The sequence below is a fragment of the Blennius ocellaris genome (genome assembly GCF_963422515.1).
Source record: "Blennius ocellaris genome assembly, chromosome: 4".
Taxonomy (NCBI): Eukaryota; Metazoa; Chordata; class Actinopteri; order Blenniiformes; family Blenniidae; genus Blennius; species Blennius ocellaris.
The window spans coordinates 10929756-10948683 of record NC_137653.1 but is presented as its reverse complement, the minus strand read 5'-3'; the positions used below and the strand labels follow the sequence as shown (position 1 = coordinate 10948683).

The 18928-nt window shown below is 38.2% G+C and overlaps 1 protein-coding gene across 1 annotated transcript; it reads right to left on the bottom strand.

The window, feature by feature from the left end:
- Nucleotides 1-629: 629 nt before the first annotated feature.
- LOC308129122 (dual specificity calcium/calmodulin-dependent 3',5'-cyclic nucleotide phosphodiesterase 1B-like) lies at nt 630-16978 on the bottom strand. The gene is made up of 14 exons (XM_080494908.1): nt 16896-16978; nt 14929-15042; nt 12472-12654; nt 12029-12095; nt 11779-11895; nt 10749-10889; nt 9632-9732; nt 7041-7166; nt 4879-4980; nt 4426-4546; nt 2593-2674; nt 2134-2251; nt 1404-1540; nt 630-1020 (listed from the first exon to the last, which is right to left on the bottom strand). The coding sequence occupies exons 1-14, from the start codon at nt 16946-16948 to the stop codon at nt 923-925; spliced, it is 1560 nt and encodes a 519-aa protein (XP_080351034.1). The 5' UTR covers nt 16949-16978; the 3' UTR covers nt 630-922.
- Between the last annotated feature and the right edge of the window lie 1950 nt (nt 16979-18928).

Below are 18928 nucleotides of genomic sequence, written 5' to 3'. Positions count from 1 at the left end.
AATCTTGCCTTTGGTCACAGGGTGCTCGAGCTAGTACCTGCTGACTAAGAGCTAAGGCAAGTTACACCTTAGAAAAGGTCAAACAGGGATGTTTTTGCTGTGAAGGAACATTGCTAAACATCAAACCAGTAAGCCACCGTGCAATACATTTTAAGTATATTTGCCTGTTTTTCAATATTGTAAAGAATGTATCTTTTTTTGTTTGTGGATTTTCTTTCATAACAAAATCATAACGTATAGTTTTGTTTGATGTTGGCCATGTATGCTCCAAACAAGGGCATTTCTTTTGACTCAATAATCACAGAGAATTGTTTTTTTTTTTTTAACTCCAGTTAAGTTTGTCCTTTGAATGTATTTTTCCCCCCACTGGGTTCTCTCTGAAGTACTCCTGAGAGCAACATTGTTTATTATGACATTCATGGTTTTTAGAATGGGCCAAAGGGTGTGCTTTAACCTATTTCTGAGTTTTGAGATCAAATGATGCAATACAAGAAGCTGCAGCTCAACCATATTGTAAAAGAACAAGACAGTTTGAGAAAAGAAAAAAGGCAGATTTCACACTGAACCCACACAAGTGACTTCTTTAGCATTTTAATGCAAGGTTAAAAGAATGGTGTACAGTTCAAACTACAAAAGTGTTTTGGTGTCAAATTAAATAATGACATGTACTAAACCACCTGACATGACCAGCATGTGCACTTTACATTTAAATTATGGCAGTATAGTACACTTGGAATAAGACATGAGGACATTTCTGTTATTATGCTACATCTTACCTTGGGAAGATGATCTCAATCCTAAACCACCCCTCCTCACTAAACCCTCCTCCAAACATTATATAAGCAGGAATTGTTACAAAAATCTCAGTTAACCTTTGCAGATATCCTAGAAAACAAGCAAGTATTACGAATGAACCTCCCGTCTACTGCTTTGCGTTGGGTGTGGGGTCTTGCGGGGATTTTTCTGATGGGGCGTCTTGCCGGGATGTCTGTTCTCTTGTCACACTGGGCTCTGAAAATCCTGGAGGATATAAAAGATTAGATTGAAAAGAATCAGGGGGAGAAAATTTTAAGTTGAATTAAAAACAATATCTGGAGCTGTTAATCTCAACATGAGATCACTGTAAAATGAAATTATATACCAAATCAAATAAAGATGACTGAGCGCAGTCATGGTGCAAAATGTCTGCCAAATGAGTCACAGATGCTGAAACGAGATCTTTCAATCTGTTTTAGTCAATGTTATCAATCTCTTCATGGATCATTTCATGACCAAATGGAAAGAATGATGCAGATAGTTTAATCAAACATGTTTGTTATATTTGTTAAAACTGTGTTAAAATGTGCAATTTTTTTTTTTTTATCCAATAATAAAATCTTCAATTGATTTGAAAGTCAACATACCATTGGAGCCACTTTCCTTCCATTTCAGCTTGTTGTCTTCGGTGTGTCTCGTCCACGTGGAGCGGAAACTCACCAGCTCAGCTGTGATGTGAGCGAGGCTCCACTGCAGACCTCTGGAGCTCTCCTTCCAAAGATTACTGTGGAGAAATGACCAGCGCCGTCAAACAAACACTCCTCAAACTTAATGGTTCCCACATTAAACATCCTCATGACATTTGTGCTCAATTTAGATAAAAAGGATATGTTTTAGGGCACTCACCCAAAATACTTTAGAATTCAAAATATCAATCCAGATCGTTAACAACAAATGTTACAAGTATTTTTGACAATAAAGTCCATATATTTGACATTCTTTTTGTTCGATTTTTAAATAATGAGATTTGTTGGAAATCAGTGAACATGTTTTTGATTATTTTCAGCATGAGGTAAATCAAGATACGTGAATACTTTTTTCCCCAAAACTGTCAATTTTATATGATTGTTATCAATTTAAAATAATTAATTTGTAGTCCTATCATGCATCATATTTAGTGCTGATCAACAAATGTAAGTGTGCCTTAACCATGGTGCAATATGTGATGAAAGAGGGGTAATCATGGTAAAAGCCAAATAAGTAAAAAGTAATAATGATATGTATTTCATGTAAATTAAAACATTAAGATATGATGAAGAATATTAATGAATATGAATGTAAAGAGATCAGTTAAAGGATGTGTGAATATGCCTATACCTGTGTCTGTTGCAGGGATCTGGTGGACCTGGGTTCTCCTCCACCAAAGGAATAACAATCTTTTCTGCCATGTCCGTCAGCAGAGAAAAGGTAGGATACACTATGAAGTCTATAAAACCTGAAAAGAGAGAAGAAACGTCACTCCATCAGCATGTGAAAATATTTTGTTACTGAATGACAAGAGGGTTAGATATAAATAGACCTAAACAATGCAATGAAATGTTAAAAATGTGTACAAAAAGATTTACTTTGACAAACAAAATGAAAATAAAAATAGGTAAAATGAGTAAGAATGATGCAAATGTGAAATGCCATCTAAAACACCATCTAGATATGTACAATGTGTAAAAAAAACAACAACAAAAAAAACAAGGACTGAAAACTTTCACATGAAAATAACATAACAGGATGTGAAATCAGAATGCCTGAAAATGAAATAGTATTTTTTTTGTATCGTACCAATCTGGGACTCAGCTACCAGGGTGCTCTTCCGATCACACAGTGGAGAAAAGGGCAGGCCAAGCTCCGCCTCTCTATCACCCTCACAAAGATTGAAAAAGAAAGACACATTATTTAAGGGCATCCCACGCATCAACTGGGAAGATAAAAACAACAACCTTTTAGATGTTATTCAACTTCAGAACCAGAGTGAAGAACCAGCTGAGTTATTTACATTAGTCTAAGAATATTGCCGAGTGGTTTTTTTTAGTTTTAACAAAATAAACTGAATTTTTTTTCACCCTTCTTCTATTTTTTCTTCAAGTCCAAGTGGTGGAAAAAAAGAGATATGAAAAAAAATGCTCAAACATCGACCACTGAAGATCGTTACTTGCTTACAACGTGACTGGGTTTCCTTCTAAATACAATTATACCATAAAGACGTTGTAGGATTGTGATTCCTAATAGACATACATTGTTTATATATAATCAGACAGATTCACATGGTTGTATTTTGTTTTCTTTTTTAAGATAAGTGAGTGTCTATTGACATTTCAACTTAAACTTATTACACAAAAGAACACAGAAGATTAAGTAATTAGGTCCAGTCGAAGTAATAAGCTGTAAAATAGATTGTACATTAATTTTCGCAAAAATGAATCCTCACCCACTACAGATTGATTAAAGGTAAAAAAAAAAAAAATTATCATAGCTTACTCAGTCGGTAGGTTTTTGTGACGGTGAAATAAAAGTAACCTGATTGCAACAACATGAAATAGTTTCCTCCATATCTGCCTCAACTCTGGATGTTTCTTAGATTAAATGCTTTGTCTAAATCCGAAGTTATATGGCCTGGTTGGCCTTTGACTGCCAAAGTAACATTCGACTCTTCAAAGAAACCTTCCCTTTCTGACTGTCTCCGTTTCATACCTCAGGGATTATTTATGTGGTTTGGACGTAAAAGCCCTCTTTGAAGGTTTCTCACTCTCACTTTCCAACTCCAATAAGCAATTTACATAAACGTGGAGTAGATCTTTGGCATCCATCCTCCTGACCCATCAATCACACTGAAATAACACCAGATCAAACCAGTCAGATATGAATTAGGAGTTGTTACTACAGGACTAGCAGAGAACATGTCTGCGAGGCACACTTCAGTTTTTATTTTCTGCTAAATATAACTACAGATGATTTTTTTTTAATGCAAGAAAAAACTTCCTGACCTGCTGAATTGTAAAACTATGAATTTAGACCTTTACATTGATACAGTCTTTTTGCATTTGGTTGCCCATTAATCACAGATATGACGCATAAAAGGACTGTTAAATGACAACTGTCTAGTCTTTACTTCTGTCCAATAATCGTATACCTCTAAAACCACAGTTTTATACTTCTGCCCCCGTTTTGTGCTCCTGTACAAAAGTCTATCTCATGATTTGACCATACTACCTTCCTGCAAGCTATAATGTTCTTCTACCTGACAGAGTTTTATGCTTCTGCCTCACAACCCTATGCTTCTAACCCCATTATCTGGTGTTTCTGCCCCACGATCACATGCTTCAGTCGACCCACTGTTTTACAATTCTGTCCGCTATAATGTGCTTCTGCTCCAATGTCAAATGCTTGTGCTCCACTTTTGCAGGGTCCGGAACAACTGTCTTTTGGTTCTGTCACACTATAATGTGCTTTTACCACACCATCTTATGCTTTTAACCAACTGTGTGGTGCTTCTGCCACACAATCTTGTGTCTCAGCCTCTCTATATCATACATACATCTGACTCACTCAAACTTGTTACTAAACAGAGATGAAATCACAACAGAGTGTCGCCTTCAGGTGGATCAGGGTGCTTACCTGCCTGAAAAATTCCTCCATCAGAGCTTTGGTCCAGCGAGAGTGTAGCGCCCAGGGCTTGGATGGATGGCTTATGTCAGCTGTGTGCAGTAAGAGAGACAGGGCTTTGGGCTTGTCAACCCTGTCAGAGAGAGCACAGTGCATTTGATTTGGTTGATATTTTTTATTGTTGTGCGGTATCTGAAAAGTAGGTTTCACACCAGCCTGTCCAACACTAATATAGCCCTGTGTGTGTGTGTGTGTGTGTGTGTGTGTGTGTGTGTGTGTGTGTGTGTGTGTGTGTGTGTGTGTGTGTGTGTGTGTGTGTGTGTGTGTGTGTGTGTGTGTGTGTGTGTGTGTGTGTGTGTGTGTGTGTGTGTGTGTGTAAGAGATTTCAATCAGTGGTAAGCATGTGAACATTCATCATGTGACCCCCTTGATCGTGCAAACAGCAGCATAGTCCATTAGCATTACCTTTCTTGTTGTTGGAGGCATGATTTCATCGCTTTGACTTGGAGCAAATGGGAGGACATGTCAGTGGACAGAACCATCTCTATGACAAGCGATCGGAGCTCCCTATAAACACACACATACACAAACACATGTTCACATACACACACATGCAGAGGTTATTGCTTGACCTTGTATGATAAGAAGGAAGTCAGCGGAATAAAAATGTCAGACAGGGAGACTCAATGGGGTTGTAACTTTTTTAGATTTGCTGATAGGTTTTCTTGTTACCATGGTAACGCTGATTGCAAGAAAAGCCCCATTACAGCGATGCTGCATGTGTTTATCTTTGGTGAAATCTGTAGAGCTTTTCCCTGAAAATAATATACATCACACAGTGTCGGTGACATGTTGCACAACAGCCTACATGAACGCAGAAACGGTATATATTTATATCCAATGTAAATGTTTTTTCATCCTAAGCTGCACTAAAGTTCAGACATGAAGGGCTTACACTGTAAAACACATATCTTCTGCCAAATTAGTTTAACATCACAGTCAATATCTATCAAACCTCGCTGGATTTAACTGTTTATCTAACCTCAGCAGCACCACATTTTTATAAAGGAAAAAAATAAGTTTCCTTGAGTTTAGTTATTGTCGTCACATGTGACTCATTCATTGTTCTGCTGCTGGTTTGAGAATGACTCACTAAAAAATGAGGGTAACATGACCTTTCATTGATTCTCCAGAGAAATTTTAGCCGCGTGGGTTGGAGGCCGGGGTCAGTAAGGGGTCTGTAATGTCCCTTTGGTAGGCAATTTATGGCAGGCAGATAATTATCCCCCCATACACCATCAGGATAGGGTTGGATGTCAACACATCCGCTCTTGTTACACTCAAATAAATGCATGAAGTCTCTCGTTGATGTGCGCAAACAACACATCTAAAAGACTCCTCTAAATTGCTGATTGATAAGCATTTGTTGTTATTATTGATGATGTTGTTTGTGTGGCTTGGCATGGATCTGCAGTTGAGCCAGATGATTTGAATCTTTTGAACCAAGTGGAGTTTGCATGTTTTCCTCTGTGGCTGTGTGTGTTTTCTTACACATTGGCTAAATCAGGGCAATGTGTAAATGTAAGTGCTTCTTGTTGTTCTTCCTGCAGAGAATTGGCAGCCAGTCAAGGGTGTAACCCTGCTTTTAAGCCAGCATCAGCAGGGATAAGCTGCAGCTTCACATGACCCTGCATACAAGAATTAAATGTTTGGTCTGCTTGATGCCAGCATTCGTACCATTCATGGGATTACATAAAGCAAAACAAATCTCTTCCATAAAAGACTTAAGTAACCAATCTCTCAAACTCCCCTTATACACCTATTATACATATTAGCAGCAGGATTTATACGGATTTAGCCCAAGAGTGGGTAAATTACTTTCGCACGTGGACTACATGAAATCCAATGCTGCTCAATATGAAAATACCATATGCAGGTAATTGCATCCGACCTGCTCTGTTAGTTTTTGTGTGCTTTGTTTCATAATGAAGATTCACCATAAGCCTCCACAAAGGAATGATGCCCACAAACATCGCTTATAGTCCACAAACTGTAGAAATCACAGATCTGATTTAGTCGAAAAGAATACTGTAGGTACTGCACAGATAATTATGTTTTTTTGTCTTCTTTTGCTGTACAACAACATACGTCCCATATCACTCTATCCTGTAAGATCAGGGTGATTGGTGGGATTTGTCCTATAGCTAACTATAGGCAATAGCAGGGAATACACTGAACAAGTCGCCAATATGTGCACACATTGTAACTACTGTAATACCGTTTTGTCAGCATCATTAGCTATGGTGTGGATTCCAGTATTTGCAAATATCCCACTACTATCAGAAAAGGGTTCAAAAAGTCTTCAAAAAGACCATTTGTATTAATAAAGTTAAAAATGTTCACTTTTATTCTTCAGCAAAGTATAAAAGCTATTTCTATTAACTTTTACTCAAGTAAAAAAAACCTTGAATTGGTAGTTTTACTTTAACCAAAGCCTTTTATTTTCCTTCACTCAAATGAATCATGTGAGTACAGCTAATAAATAATACCCAAACATTTCATTGGTATCAAATATACATACATAAGATAATAATACACATCCACGTTAGATATGTTGTTCGTCTTACATCCACTCTTCTCGTGTCAGATTGATGAAGATGTTCATTTGTTCGTCCTGCAGCAGACGAAATGCGGCACTCAGGTGATGGCTCTCCTGCACAGAACGGTCATTGTAGATCAATGCAAACTCTGACCTGGAAGACAGTGAGCAAGACAGTGAACAGATTGGGACAGACAGAGGACGGAGTCACGAGGTGGCTGTAAAGTAACCACGTGCATGGAAGTGACCTTCAACACAGTGGTCATTCGAGGCGGGATCAGAATAAAAGAGGAGTCCTCTGGGGTCAATCTGTGATCATGAATTTAAATGTGCTTAAGAGAAAAACTGGCGCCATGCGGATTGTAACGAGTCACCACAGCAAGATAATGAACTAATTCCTCAATAAGTGGTCTTTTATCCATTCATTTGCATGGCTGACTTTATTAGATGCACTGGTTAAACGTGCACTGTGAAAACTTTTCCAATTAGTATTTATTTTGAGGCTGCTACCACCCACACAGTGAAACCAAACATTTGAGGAAACACTTGAGAAAATGGCTTCAAACATCAGATGTATTTTTACGTGGCCTTTTGGGAAATGTAAAGTGTTTTTACTCCAAGCAGCTGCAGCTTGAATTCATGTCAGACATAATGGTTTCTTTAGTTTCTTACTGCAAATTTATTTCAGGATGTGGATAATAGTACAATAAGTACTCTTATGGGTTTTTCCAATTTTTATAATTTTTATTGGCCCTGATGAAATACCGGTTTTAGTACTCATTGTAAGAGAATACAGGGTCCTTTCAGAAAACTGCACTTGGCGTGTTGAGATTGTGAGATGTCGAATAAATGAATTATATATTTTTTTCCATTTCAAATATTTCAAACAAAAACTATATAAATAAAAGCTTGATATAAACTCCCACTTTTAAGTTCGTCTTTTCTTTTTCTAAATTGCATTCTCATTTAGATAACCTGAAGAAAAACAATTAACGAGTCAATAAACAAGGTGAAAGTATCTCATAGACGTTGCACACTTCATCCATTGCTTGTACCACCTTGACCTTCCGATCTTGGACACTGTCTCAGCTCCCCTGTCTGTCGTTCACAGTTCCACTTCTCAAATGGAAATACTTAATGTTTTCAAGATTGTGTAGGCACATGGGTATTTGAAATGTAGTTCCATCCGTAATTTATATTACCACCCCCAACCCCCGTTGAAAACCCCCCAAAATAAAACAACTTTTGAATATTCCCTGGCTGTAGGCTATTTGAGGGTGTTGTTATGATTTGTGCTGTTTGAAAATAGTAGTAGTAAATTTAAATACCGGTATGTTTCACTTTAGACATAGTGGATTTGTGTATCTATCTATCTATCTATCTATCTATCTATCTATCTATCTATCTATCTATCTATCTATCTATCTATCTATCTATCTATCTATCTATCTATCTATCTATCTATCTATCTATCTATCTATCTATCTATCTATCTATCTATCTATCTATCTATCTATCTATCTATCTATCTATCTATCTATAGTAGTATATTCTGCGTGTACTATAGAGTAACATACTCTACATGCAGTATGTGCGTTGATAGATGTGTCCACAGTATGTCCGTCCAGGGAGAGAAAGCTTTCAGCTGATATTCGCGACACGCTTAATTGAATTATGACTGCTTCTGCAGATGAAGACACGCTTTATGCCACTACATTACAGTAGTTGCAAGTACTCCGAGAATCATCACGACTGATCCAGTGGAGTTATTTGTGTTGAGTGTAGGCAGCTGTCAGTTTGTGCAGGGCTTCATTTGAAGCTGAGAAACAAAACAGAAACTATTCCTGGATTCACTATTGTTACCAAACTGAATGTACGTCTGTGGAGATATTACATCATTTTTTTTCAAATTAGGTAAAGATGTATAAACATGATTACAAGTAATCAATCATTCTAAAATAGCTCAAAAGTTATATTTATAGTGAAATGTTTGGATGTGTAGAATTTCCACAAATGAAAACAGTGCTTCAGGGTGGTCTGAAATGTTATTATGTTGATTTATTATTATTAATTATTATTATTATTATTATTATTATTATTATTATTGTTATTGTTATTGTTATTGTTATTTGCACTTGAACTGACCATAAAGGATTAAACTGTAAAACTCTGACTTTCTCAAAGCAATCAGTTTATTTATTGTCGTAAAAGCTACTTTTCCAGCGTAATAGAAAGTGGAGTATGTATAGAACAAATATTTTTGGGTCAAACATAACCTTTAGATAGACGCGGCAGCGAAGATGTGTTTTTTTTTTTTACTGTGGACAGGATTCTATGTGCTTCGGTCCCAAAATAAAGCATGATGATGATGATGAGTGCCAGGAGACCACGTTCTTCAGCTATCCTATGTGGAAAGTCTAAAAATATTGTGTTCCCTCCATGAAGACGTGTTTGCTTTTGAGCGGCTCTTGCTTTCTCTTTCTAAAATGGCACAGAGGCCTTCAGAAAACACGAGCTCACTATTTCTACCTTTTAACAGGGAGCTGTGGCTTGATATAGCTTGTCCTTTACACATGGAGGACAATGTTATTGCAAAATATGTTGAGAAATCAAGCTTACTTTGTGTGGATGTGAAAGTTGTTTGTGGTTCCCGTGTGTTCATAATCGTGGATTGCGGCAGCGAACAGTGATGCCATCACCTCCAACTCAGTCAGCCAGTGCTTAAACAGACAAAAACAAATTTAATTTAATGCAGATTTAGAAAGATAGAAATACAGCATTATGACAAGCACAATATTAAATAATATGTTTTTGCAATGAATAGAATGACATATTATAAAAGGTATGTTAACCACAGCTCTGGAGCCACATGTGGCTCTTCAGCCCTTTGTAGTGGCCCCCTGCCAGGGAGCAGCTATTTCTATTTACATATTTTGTTTTATTTTGTTGCCCAACGAATGCAATTTTCTAAATGTTTATCTGGCAATCAGAAGTGACGAAAGTGTACACTTGAACACAATAATGTTTGAATAAGATCACATTTAATTAAATGTGGACAAACAAACAAAAAAACCTTTCTTTTTGTTTGTTCTAGTTTACATAGTTCTTGTAATTATGCAAAACTGTGAAAGCAAAAACTTTTCAGTATTGTAGAAGTTACAGTATATATAGAAAGATCCATATAGATATGATATTGATGATATTGTCTTGATGGACCGGAGCCTTTTGCCAGAGGGGCTGAAAGAGTTGGAGTTCAGGGTGGGAGGTGGTCGACTGCAATCTGGGTTGCTCGTCTCCTCATGCCAGTATCATAATTAAAACACATGAATGAGACATTATGCTCTGTAAAGTTTTATGAATGTTGTAGAAAGACTGTAAAATTGTCCTTAATATCTGTAAATGTCCCGGGGAAAAAAGTTCAAATTCAACAACTTTAGACCTTGTTTTTATATTTGTCACATCAGTGAAACCACATTGTTACCAGAGTAAACTGGAGGCATCGGATCCTCAGGATGTCTCATCACCATTTATGTCATATCCTTTGAATGGAGAAGACACATGATCTCTCAAACTGACACAAAGTACGGTAGTTGAATTTGATGGCGATTTCATTCGACCAACTTGACCACCCTGTGGCGACTGAGAATCTGGAATCAATGTATTTTCTTACATTCCTATCACATTGCATGAATCTAGGTAGAGATCAATAAACAATAAGAAAGCTTTTGATGCGTACCACGAGTCCAGAGCGCAGCAGCAGGCAGTGCAGAGTCTGAGTCACATCAGCAGCATGGATGTGGCTGTGGTACGGGTTTTTGTATTTACAGTATCCCCTCTCCAGCACTGAGAGGAATTCAGCCAGACATGAGATGGGGATCTGCAAAAAGCATAATCAGTGAAAGTGGAGTTAAAAGAAAGTCAGAAAGTTTGTTTCACAAGCTGGCACAACCTCAATATCATAATAAGGTTGAGGGGAAAAAAATTAATGAATGCGATCTGTACACCCAAAGGTGGCAATTAAATGTGAAAGCTTGGTTTTATATTCAATTGAACACATTTCAGCTCCAGGTCAATAATGATCACAAAATACAATTTTGACATCCATCGAAAGCTCTGACATTTAACAATGTTATTTTGACCTCCTTTATAGAAAATATACCATACTTTATTCAACTTTTAGCTTTTAATATACAGTAAATGACTTCTTTTAAGGTCTTTCTCATGAGATGACGCAGAGGTTAACAGTAATTGAAGTGCTGTCTCGTCATTGATTCTCTGAACAAGAGTTACAAGAATTCCGAAATCTGAGCTTCATCTTTCCACAGTGACGTCATAAACCTATTTTTAACTATGTCGATAATAAAATGTGTGAATGGTTTAAATAAATATGCTACTATTGTTTAAATGTAATGGAAAACCCTTTCAACAGATTAAAAATGTACATACATAAACACATTGCCTGGGTGTAATAAGGATAGCTGAATAACAAATCTTTCTATGGATGCAGAAAAAATTTACTAACCCATACTCTCATATTTCGTGTATCACAGGTCATGTATTTATCAATTTATAGAGAACAAGACAAACTGTATTGATAAATCACAAAATGTGGCTGATAATGGGTCAATATATCCACCGAATGAAAGTTGTGTGTTATTTTTATGACCTGTAGCAATATGTCCCAATCGAATGGGGAATAAAAACAACTTGATTGAATTTTGTAAATCAGGTCTTGACATTTATAATGAAATTTGAAGTCAAGAGACCTTGAAACGACTGTTGAGCTCATATCTGGTGACCAGTTCAAAGAACAAAGTCTGCAGCACGTGATCGGAGCTGGCCGAGTTCAGGGCGAACACGTCAAAACTCCAGCGGTCGACATCCTGGGGAGAGCAAGAGGAGAGCGACTGCATTACTGATGCATACTTGTGCTGTGTATACCATCCACTATCTGATGTTTGATCTATTGCACAAAAACAAAACGAATTCTGAAATTTATGATCGGCAGAGACTCACCCTGAGGCAGTTTACGACTGCTGCAGGTTGGTCTGGCATGGCTGCCGTGTAGGCCCTCTTGAACATCCTGGAATAATGCAATGTTTATGTTAAGTTCAGTTAAAGTTCAGATGTTGACATTGTACAGCGAACCCGACTCATGAGCTGTTTATATAAATCCTCTAAAGTCTCTGTCCGCTTTGGAAGGATGTTTTAAAGAGAAAAGGAGGCTAATGTTTCACTGTCTGGTGGAGCTGTCTGTGTTTTCTGAGGCTGTACTGGTCTCAACATTGAGCTTATGTGATAGTACAGACTGTAAAATCAGTCATTCATAAAGGGAGTTTTATTATACGACTGAATTATTTCTATATTTTGGTGTGATTGAATGTGGTAAATAAACCTCACTCAAGAAGGACACTGCTCTTCAAAGTAAAGAGGAATGTGATGACTATGAGCTAATATACCTCTCCACAAATATCCCAGCTTGCACTGCATGGACAATGCTGCGAAACTTGGGTTTCTCATCAGAACGTCTGACGGGACGGCGGATCCTATGAGTGAACGTGGACGCCAGCCAATCGGTGACTTCTGAAGGCACGCCGTCTGACTGGAGCTGCTGGAGGTCATCTTCAGACTCGAGGCACTGCCTGTGAGAAGGGGTTGTTAGTCGTCGATGGATGCAGTCGGCAAAATGGAAACTTTAAGAGCAGCAGTGGCTCAGGCGGCAGTGCTGGTTATCTTCCATTCCCACCGTTTGCTGATATATTCTGCATCTGTAATTATTCATGTGCTAAAGGGTTGTCAGACAAGACACCAAACTATATGTTTCTCCTCATGCTTGGAAAGCATCTTGCAAGGCAAACGGTGAATTCAATTTATTATATGAAGAGTTTCAAGGCAACTGAAGATTTAAAATATAAAGTGATATTTACTTATAAATCAGTTCTTGAAAACATCAACTCATCAAAATGTAATGACTTCTTGAAGAACATTCCTTTTGATGCCATGAAGATAGGGCATATTATTCAAACAGTCACCACTATCACTGCGTCATCATCACCATACAGTCTAAAAACAGAAGCAGCAGGAGAGTTTCTTCACGATCAATTTCTCTTTGTTAGCTACCCCTATGAGGCAGCTGTGCCTCAGTTGGAAGAGCGGGTTTCTTTCAATGGTAATATAGCAGATCCAATCCCCAATCTCCCTTTGGCTAAATGACTGTCTCCTTGAGTGTTACTCCCAAAGGCTGCTGAAGCATCTCCTATTGCAGCCATCACCACAAGTGTGTGTGAATGAGTGAGTGTGACAATGTAAAGTACATTGGGACTAAAAAAAAAAAAAAGGTATTCAAGTAAAATCCATTTTTTCATTTACATTGACAGTGAGTGCAGGTCTTGCTGACTGTTATGTCTATTTGGATGCTTACTTCTGTGGCTTTTTAAAGTCATCTGCAGCAAATCCAAAGTGCTGCAGTCCACATGGTTTCTAACAATCGTACATTCTGTTTGTGCTCCTTTAATTGGCCTATATCTCCACAATGCACATTCGCCATGAAAACAGCAACTAACTGACAATAATCGTCAGTTTTTCCTGCACACTTTGACTGCACTTAATGTAACTCACTTTTAACTTAAGCATTTCCGAAATAAAGGAAGTGGCTTGTACTGATGAGGAAAACACATGTATTGTGCAAATACGTGGCAATATAATCAGTCTTCTGAACTTTCCCACGATGAGTGTTAGAAACAAAGCCACAGTGCACTTTCGGGGAAGTTGCAAGATCTTCTGTGGTCAAGTAGTCTAGAGTTTCTGAACACTTGTTAGTCAAACGGGTAAGAAACAACTTACATGCGGACTCTTTCTGTTAAAGAAAGCATATGACCAAGTATTTGTACTGAAAATTATGTCTCAGGACTGTTACATCTGAAGAATCTGTCACCAGCAAATGTTTACAGTGCTTAATGCCACATGCTGCCCAGTGGGTACTATTGCAAAAGTGCTGATATATATATATATATTTTTTTAACATTTTCAAAAATACTTTTACTCCATACATTTAAACGCAATTTCTAAACTGAGTTGAAAGCCAGTGCTTTCAATTTGGTTCATACTTTGAATTTGGCTCATTGATTTTTACAACCTTTTCGAAAGAAAAAAGTTTTGAATTAAATGTAATATTGTTTTATATAGTCTCAAGCCAAATACTTAGCAGTTATTTTCATTTTAGAAAGCAATTTGATTTGTGATACAAAACTGACACAATTTGAATCATGATTTGTTTAATCATGATTAAACACGAGCTTAATCATATTTAAGCTTGTGTTACATTTTATTGATCCATGCTGACAGATGTTTTTGGAATGTTTGTGCACATGTGCATAAATGCACATACTTTTGCCACCTCTGTTTATAATGGTGGTTAAAGCATAAATCAAGATCATAAAGTTGGAGGACATCTTGTCACTGTGGTGGTGTCTTCTTGAAACTGTTGTTTCCTCAGCATAGGTTCACATTTCATTTTCAAAAATGAGTATGTTTTTGTTGACCTGTTTCATCGTAATTAGGCTGGGCTCCCAATGTACTCCTATTACTGCATTGGCATGTATCTACTAAACTACATATCAACTTCCATCCATCTTCTTTAACACTTTATCTGACTGTGGGTGCAGGCAGGTTAAACCCTTGGCAGGTCGATTAAACTCAAATGCATGTTTAGTTTTTACAAAAGTAATATATTCCCATAAAACAAATGTGAATATACTTGTTATATTTAACACATAGAAAGGCATCCAAACCCAGACTGATGTCCCACCAACAACCTTTACAAGAACAAGCAAGATGCAAATCTCCACATCAATGTGCAAAAAGCATGCTGGCTTCTGTTTTCAAACTCTTCTGCACGAATCAATATTTTTTTTTACCTTGTTCCGTCGAGATATACAGCCTCTAGCAAAGACACAGTGAAATCCAGATTCTTTTTGATTTCTTCAAAGTCCACATCTTTCTCTTCCAGCTGTTTCAGCATGCACCGCAGCCTGAAAGCAAACAACAGCATGTTTTGGGATGTGATGTAGAGCAAAATAAAAAATGGTAGATATGCCTTTTGGGTACAGATGGGACAGGTATTTCACCTCTCAGCAGCCAACAGCAATCACTGGGTCACAAAATGGTTGAAGATTACAGCAGTTTTCCATTAAAGTGTCCACATTAAATCACTGCTGATGCAGCCATAAAAGTTGGCTGCAGGAGACATGCTGTTAAGAACAGAATGTGAACTTTCTGTGATCTGTCTCTCTCTCTCTTTGAATTGCTTTTGTGTCAAACTACGTCACATACACCTGAACTTGAACTTGAAGAACGTCCTGGCACAAGGATGTATAAAGCAACACTACTGGCTGCTTCAAGTGATTGAAATGAAGTCTCAGAGGCTCTTTAACGTCGTGATAAGAAATCATCAGGAAGAGAAACAGTTCAGCTGGGAGTGATTGAAATGCCAAGCTGTGCGAAGAAAACCAGTGCCAAAGGGGCACCTTTAGTGCCAAATTTTCCACAAGAGGAAAACTTCCCATGGCAAGCCTTATGTAACTCGTATTTTGATAGATTACACTCCCCTGAAATTCGATGCTTATGAGTTTGCTGGCCACGTTGTGATATCTGATAACATGTTGCTCAGGCCCGGTTCTGAAACCTTTAATCAAATTATATCAGAGAAGTGCTGGGAATCTATTCATCTCCTGCAGTTTAATAAGAAGCAAACGGACAGGGCACAAGTCACCTTCAACACTTGCTGCGTTTTAATGTAATCTCTCCTCAGGAATGAATCCAAACGCTTCCACATTCTAATACAGCTATGATAAAATTCCTCACGCTAACACCATCCACATAATTGAATTTCTCCCTCCTCCTGCTTGTCAAGATGTATTTGATATGATATTTGTGCCACAGACAATCTCACTAAAACATTTGGGTGTGCCGCCCGTATGTTGACCAGAACCGCTGTGTTCAAACTGTGTGAGGCTACGCCAGGGAGCCAACTCATGGGGATGAGACGCTCACAGCTTTTCAAGTGTTTATCATGCTGGCACGGGCTTTCAAAAGCTGTTGAGTCATAAAAATAGCATGCAAGTGAATGCCACAGCTCACTCTCAATCTCAATATGATAACACAGTCTTTTTCTTTCAACAGCAAGAAGGGCCTCGGACAAAAAAAAAAGTTGACAGCAAATTGTTCACTTATGAACCCCTATTTATGGAGAAGAATGACAAATCATCCTTTGGTTTAGATTTGTTGAATCAGCTCGATATGGTGGCATGCTTGTTGGGACTATATAGGTGAACAATATAGAAAAAGCTAAAAGAAAAAGAAACGTGTATTCAGATCAGAGGAAAATGCTCAAATGTGATGATCACGGAATCAGAAATATGTGAAACTGTCATCAAAATATAACTCCCATGGATTCATCAAAGTATGAACCCTGCAGACATACATCAGCATGTTAATCACAACAAATAACACATGACACAACATCCTTGCAACACATTTTCTTTCCACAGCTAGACCATGCGTAAAACACAAACACTTTAAGTGACAAGTGTTTGCTCACTTGTCACTGTGAATAATCGTTTTGGTGCATTAAAAAAAACTACAGTTTGATCTGTAAAAAAAAAAAAAAAAGGAAACCACCGAGGTGTATTTTTATGTGACATATTTCCACTTCTGCAAAACAGGAACGAATCTTTGAAACACAAATGTACCAAACATATAGCATCTTTAAGGTCCCACCACCTTATTAACGCAATCATAGGAGAGGTTTAGGAGGTAGTTAACTCTATATATATAACCTGTATTAATCTGTCAACCCCAAACCCCCCTCCCCCTCTGGTCTTACCTAGAGATGGGTATCTGAAGCCTTTTTTTACGGATTCGCACCAGTTCAGCCATTCCACTCTCAGGTTGTGTTCCAATCGACCCCAGAGTTTAGTGAAACAAAAACTTTTTTTGAGGTGAAAAAGTACAAATATTGCAGGGAAAAGTGGAACACAAGAAAAGTTCTCCTGACTACCAATGCAAACTTTGTCTATCCTGAGACAGACTTCTGTTTCAACAGCTCTCCCACCCACTTCTGGGGAGACCGACACTACTTGTCTCTGATTGGTTGGCTCGGCAGGCCCAAATTTTGTGTGTGTGTGTGTGTGTGTGTGTGTGTGTGTGTGTGTGTGTGTGTGTGTGTGTGTGTGTGTGTGTGTGTGTGTGTGTGTGTGTGTGTGTGTGTGTGTGTGTGTGTGTGTGTGTGTGTGTGTGTGTGTGTGTGAGAGAGAGAGAGCGCGATCGACTGTGAGTGTCTTTGTCAGTCAGTGAGTGTTTGTATACACCCGTTGTGAGAAGTGTGAGAGAGTTGACCTCACTCACTGATGGAGTGTTGACTGCGTGGCTTTCAAGCCGTGTGTACTCAAATCCCAAATGAGAATTTTCCACCGCAGTCACAAATCAGGGAGCCACACAGAGAGCCTTTCACTGAACCCACCAGAGGTACCCAAACCTAAACACAAAAACAAAACTTACTCGAAAACTGTCCACAACAGGGTGATAGGGTGACTACTGTTACTGGGGCTGCTACAGGTGAAAATCTAAGAGGACACACATCTAGGAAACTACATGCATCCATCCATCCATCCATTGGCTACCGCTTTATCCGGGGCCGGGTCGCGGAGGTGTCTACATGATTTGCATGAAATACCACATTAACTTGTTATAGTGAGAAGTGACGATCCGGCCAAGAAAAAGACAGCTCTGTCCTTCAGGGACCCATAAAAGTATGGCATGCAACCCAAGAAGATCAGAGGAGACAGTGGAAATCATCCCTAACCACTTTTACAGCTCTAAGTTCTAAATCCACAACTACTCTTTATTTATAGAGTATTGTGAGAGCTGTACAACAACGTGGCTTGGGAAAACCCCTGCCTGCTGTCCGTCTTCCTCCTCGCTTGTCCCTCTCTGGCTGCTGGGTCAGACTGACTCTCATGCTCCCATGCTCTTTGACATGGCACGGCATATTGTAAAAATGAAGAGAAGTAACATCATGACATTTGATTCTCCCTCTCCAGTGTCAATTTTTGTTGTTGTTATCCCCCTCATCAATAGCACATTTCAACACACTGACATGCAGAAACACAAAGGACTGTCTTTGATTTGTTTGTTGATGCACATAAAAATGTGAATTACAGTCAGCAATAGGAGAGATTAATCAAGTGTCATTTATAATTCCTTACCAACTCTCAACTAATTTCCATTTGCGTGATTGTGAGTATCTAAGCTTTTCACTCTACACTCGTGCTTTACTATTTTTTTATCTTTTATCTCATCTGTCTTCATCTCGGACTCCCCGTTGACGAATATGCACCCTCTGATCACGCTCTGTCCACCGACTGACCTGAGCCAATTATTACTCACCGACGCCACACTTCAGAGGGAAAAAATCTGACTTTCTGGAAACATAAATCACATCTAAATGTTACGTGTCTCAGCATGGGAACTGAATGTTTTGAGAAACCAAGGATGAAGAGAAGTTTGGGGAGTCGTACTGCAGTTTTTGTAAGAGTACAATTGAATATGAAAGAGGCTTTCGAGTGGACAGGTTAAAGGATGAAAGGATGAATATTACTACCACAGGTCATTTTAATTAAAGGAACAGTTCATCGAAATTGCAAATGTTTTTTTTCTTACTGTAATTTTTTAAATTAGATTAGCTCTGTATGTTATTTTCAACTGCCATGATTTTTGTACCTCCATTCCACAACAATAAAAGCAAATGAAAAGCAATTTGCGTTATTCGTAACAACAATGACACAATATTGTGTGCCATTCAACTAATAAGCACTTAGGCCCTGATCTACAAGATTTTGGCATGTATAAAAATGGGTA

Bases quoted from the DNA above. Each gene is read 5' to 3' on its own strand.
- LOC308129122 (XM_080494908.1), bottom strand. From the start codon at position 16,948: ATGGCTGAACTGGTGCGAATCCGTAAAAAAAGGCTTCAGATACCCATC. The intron at 12,096-12,471 runs GTATATTAGCTC...GCATTATTCCAG, and splicing joins GCTGGGATATTTGTGGAGAG to GATGTTCAAGAGGGCCTACA. The intron at 1,021-1,403 runs GTATGTTGACTT...TATATCCTCCAG, and splicing joins GAAGGAAAGTGGCTCCAATG to GATTTTCAGAGCCCAGTGTG.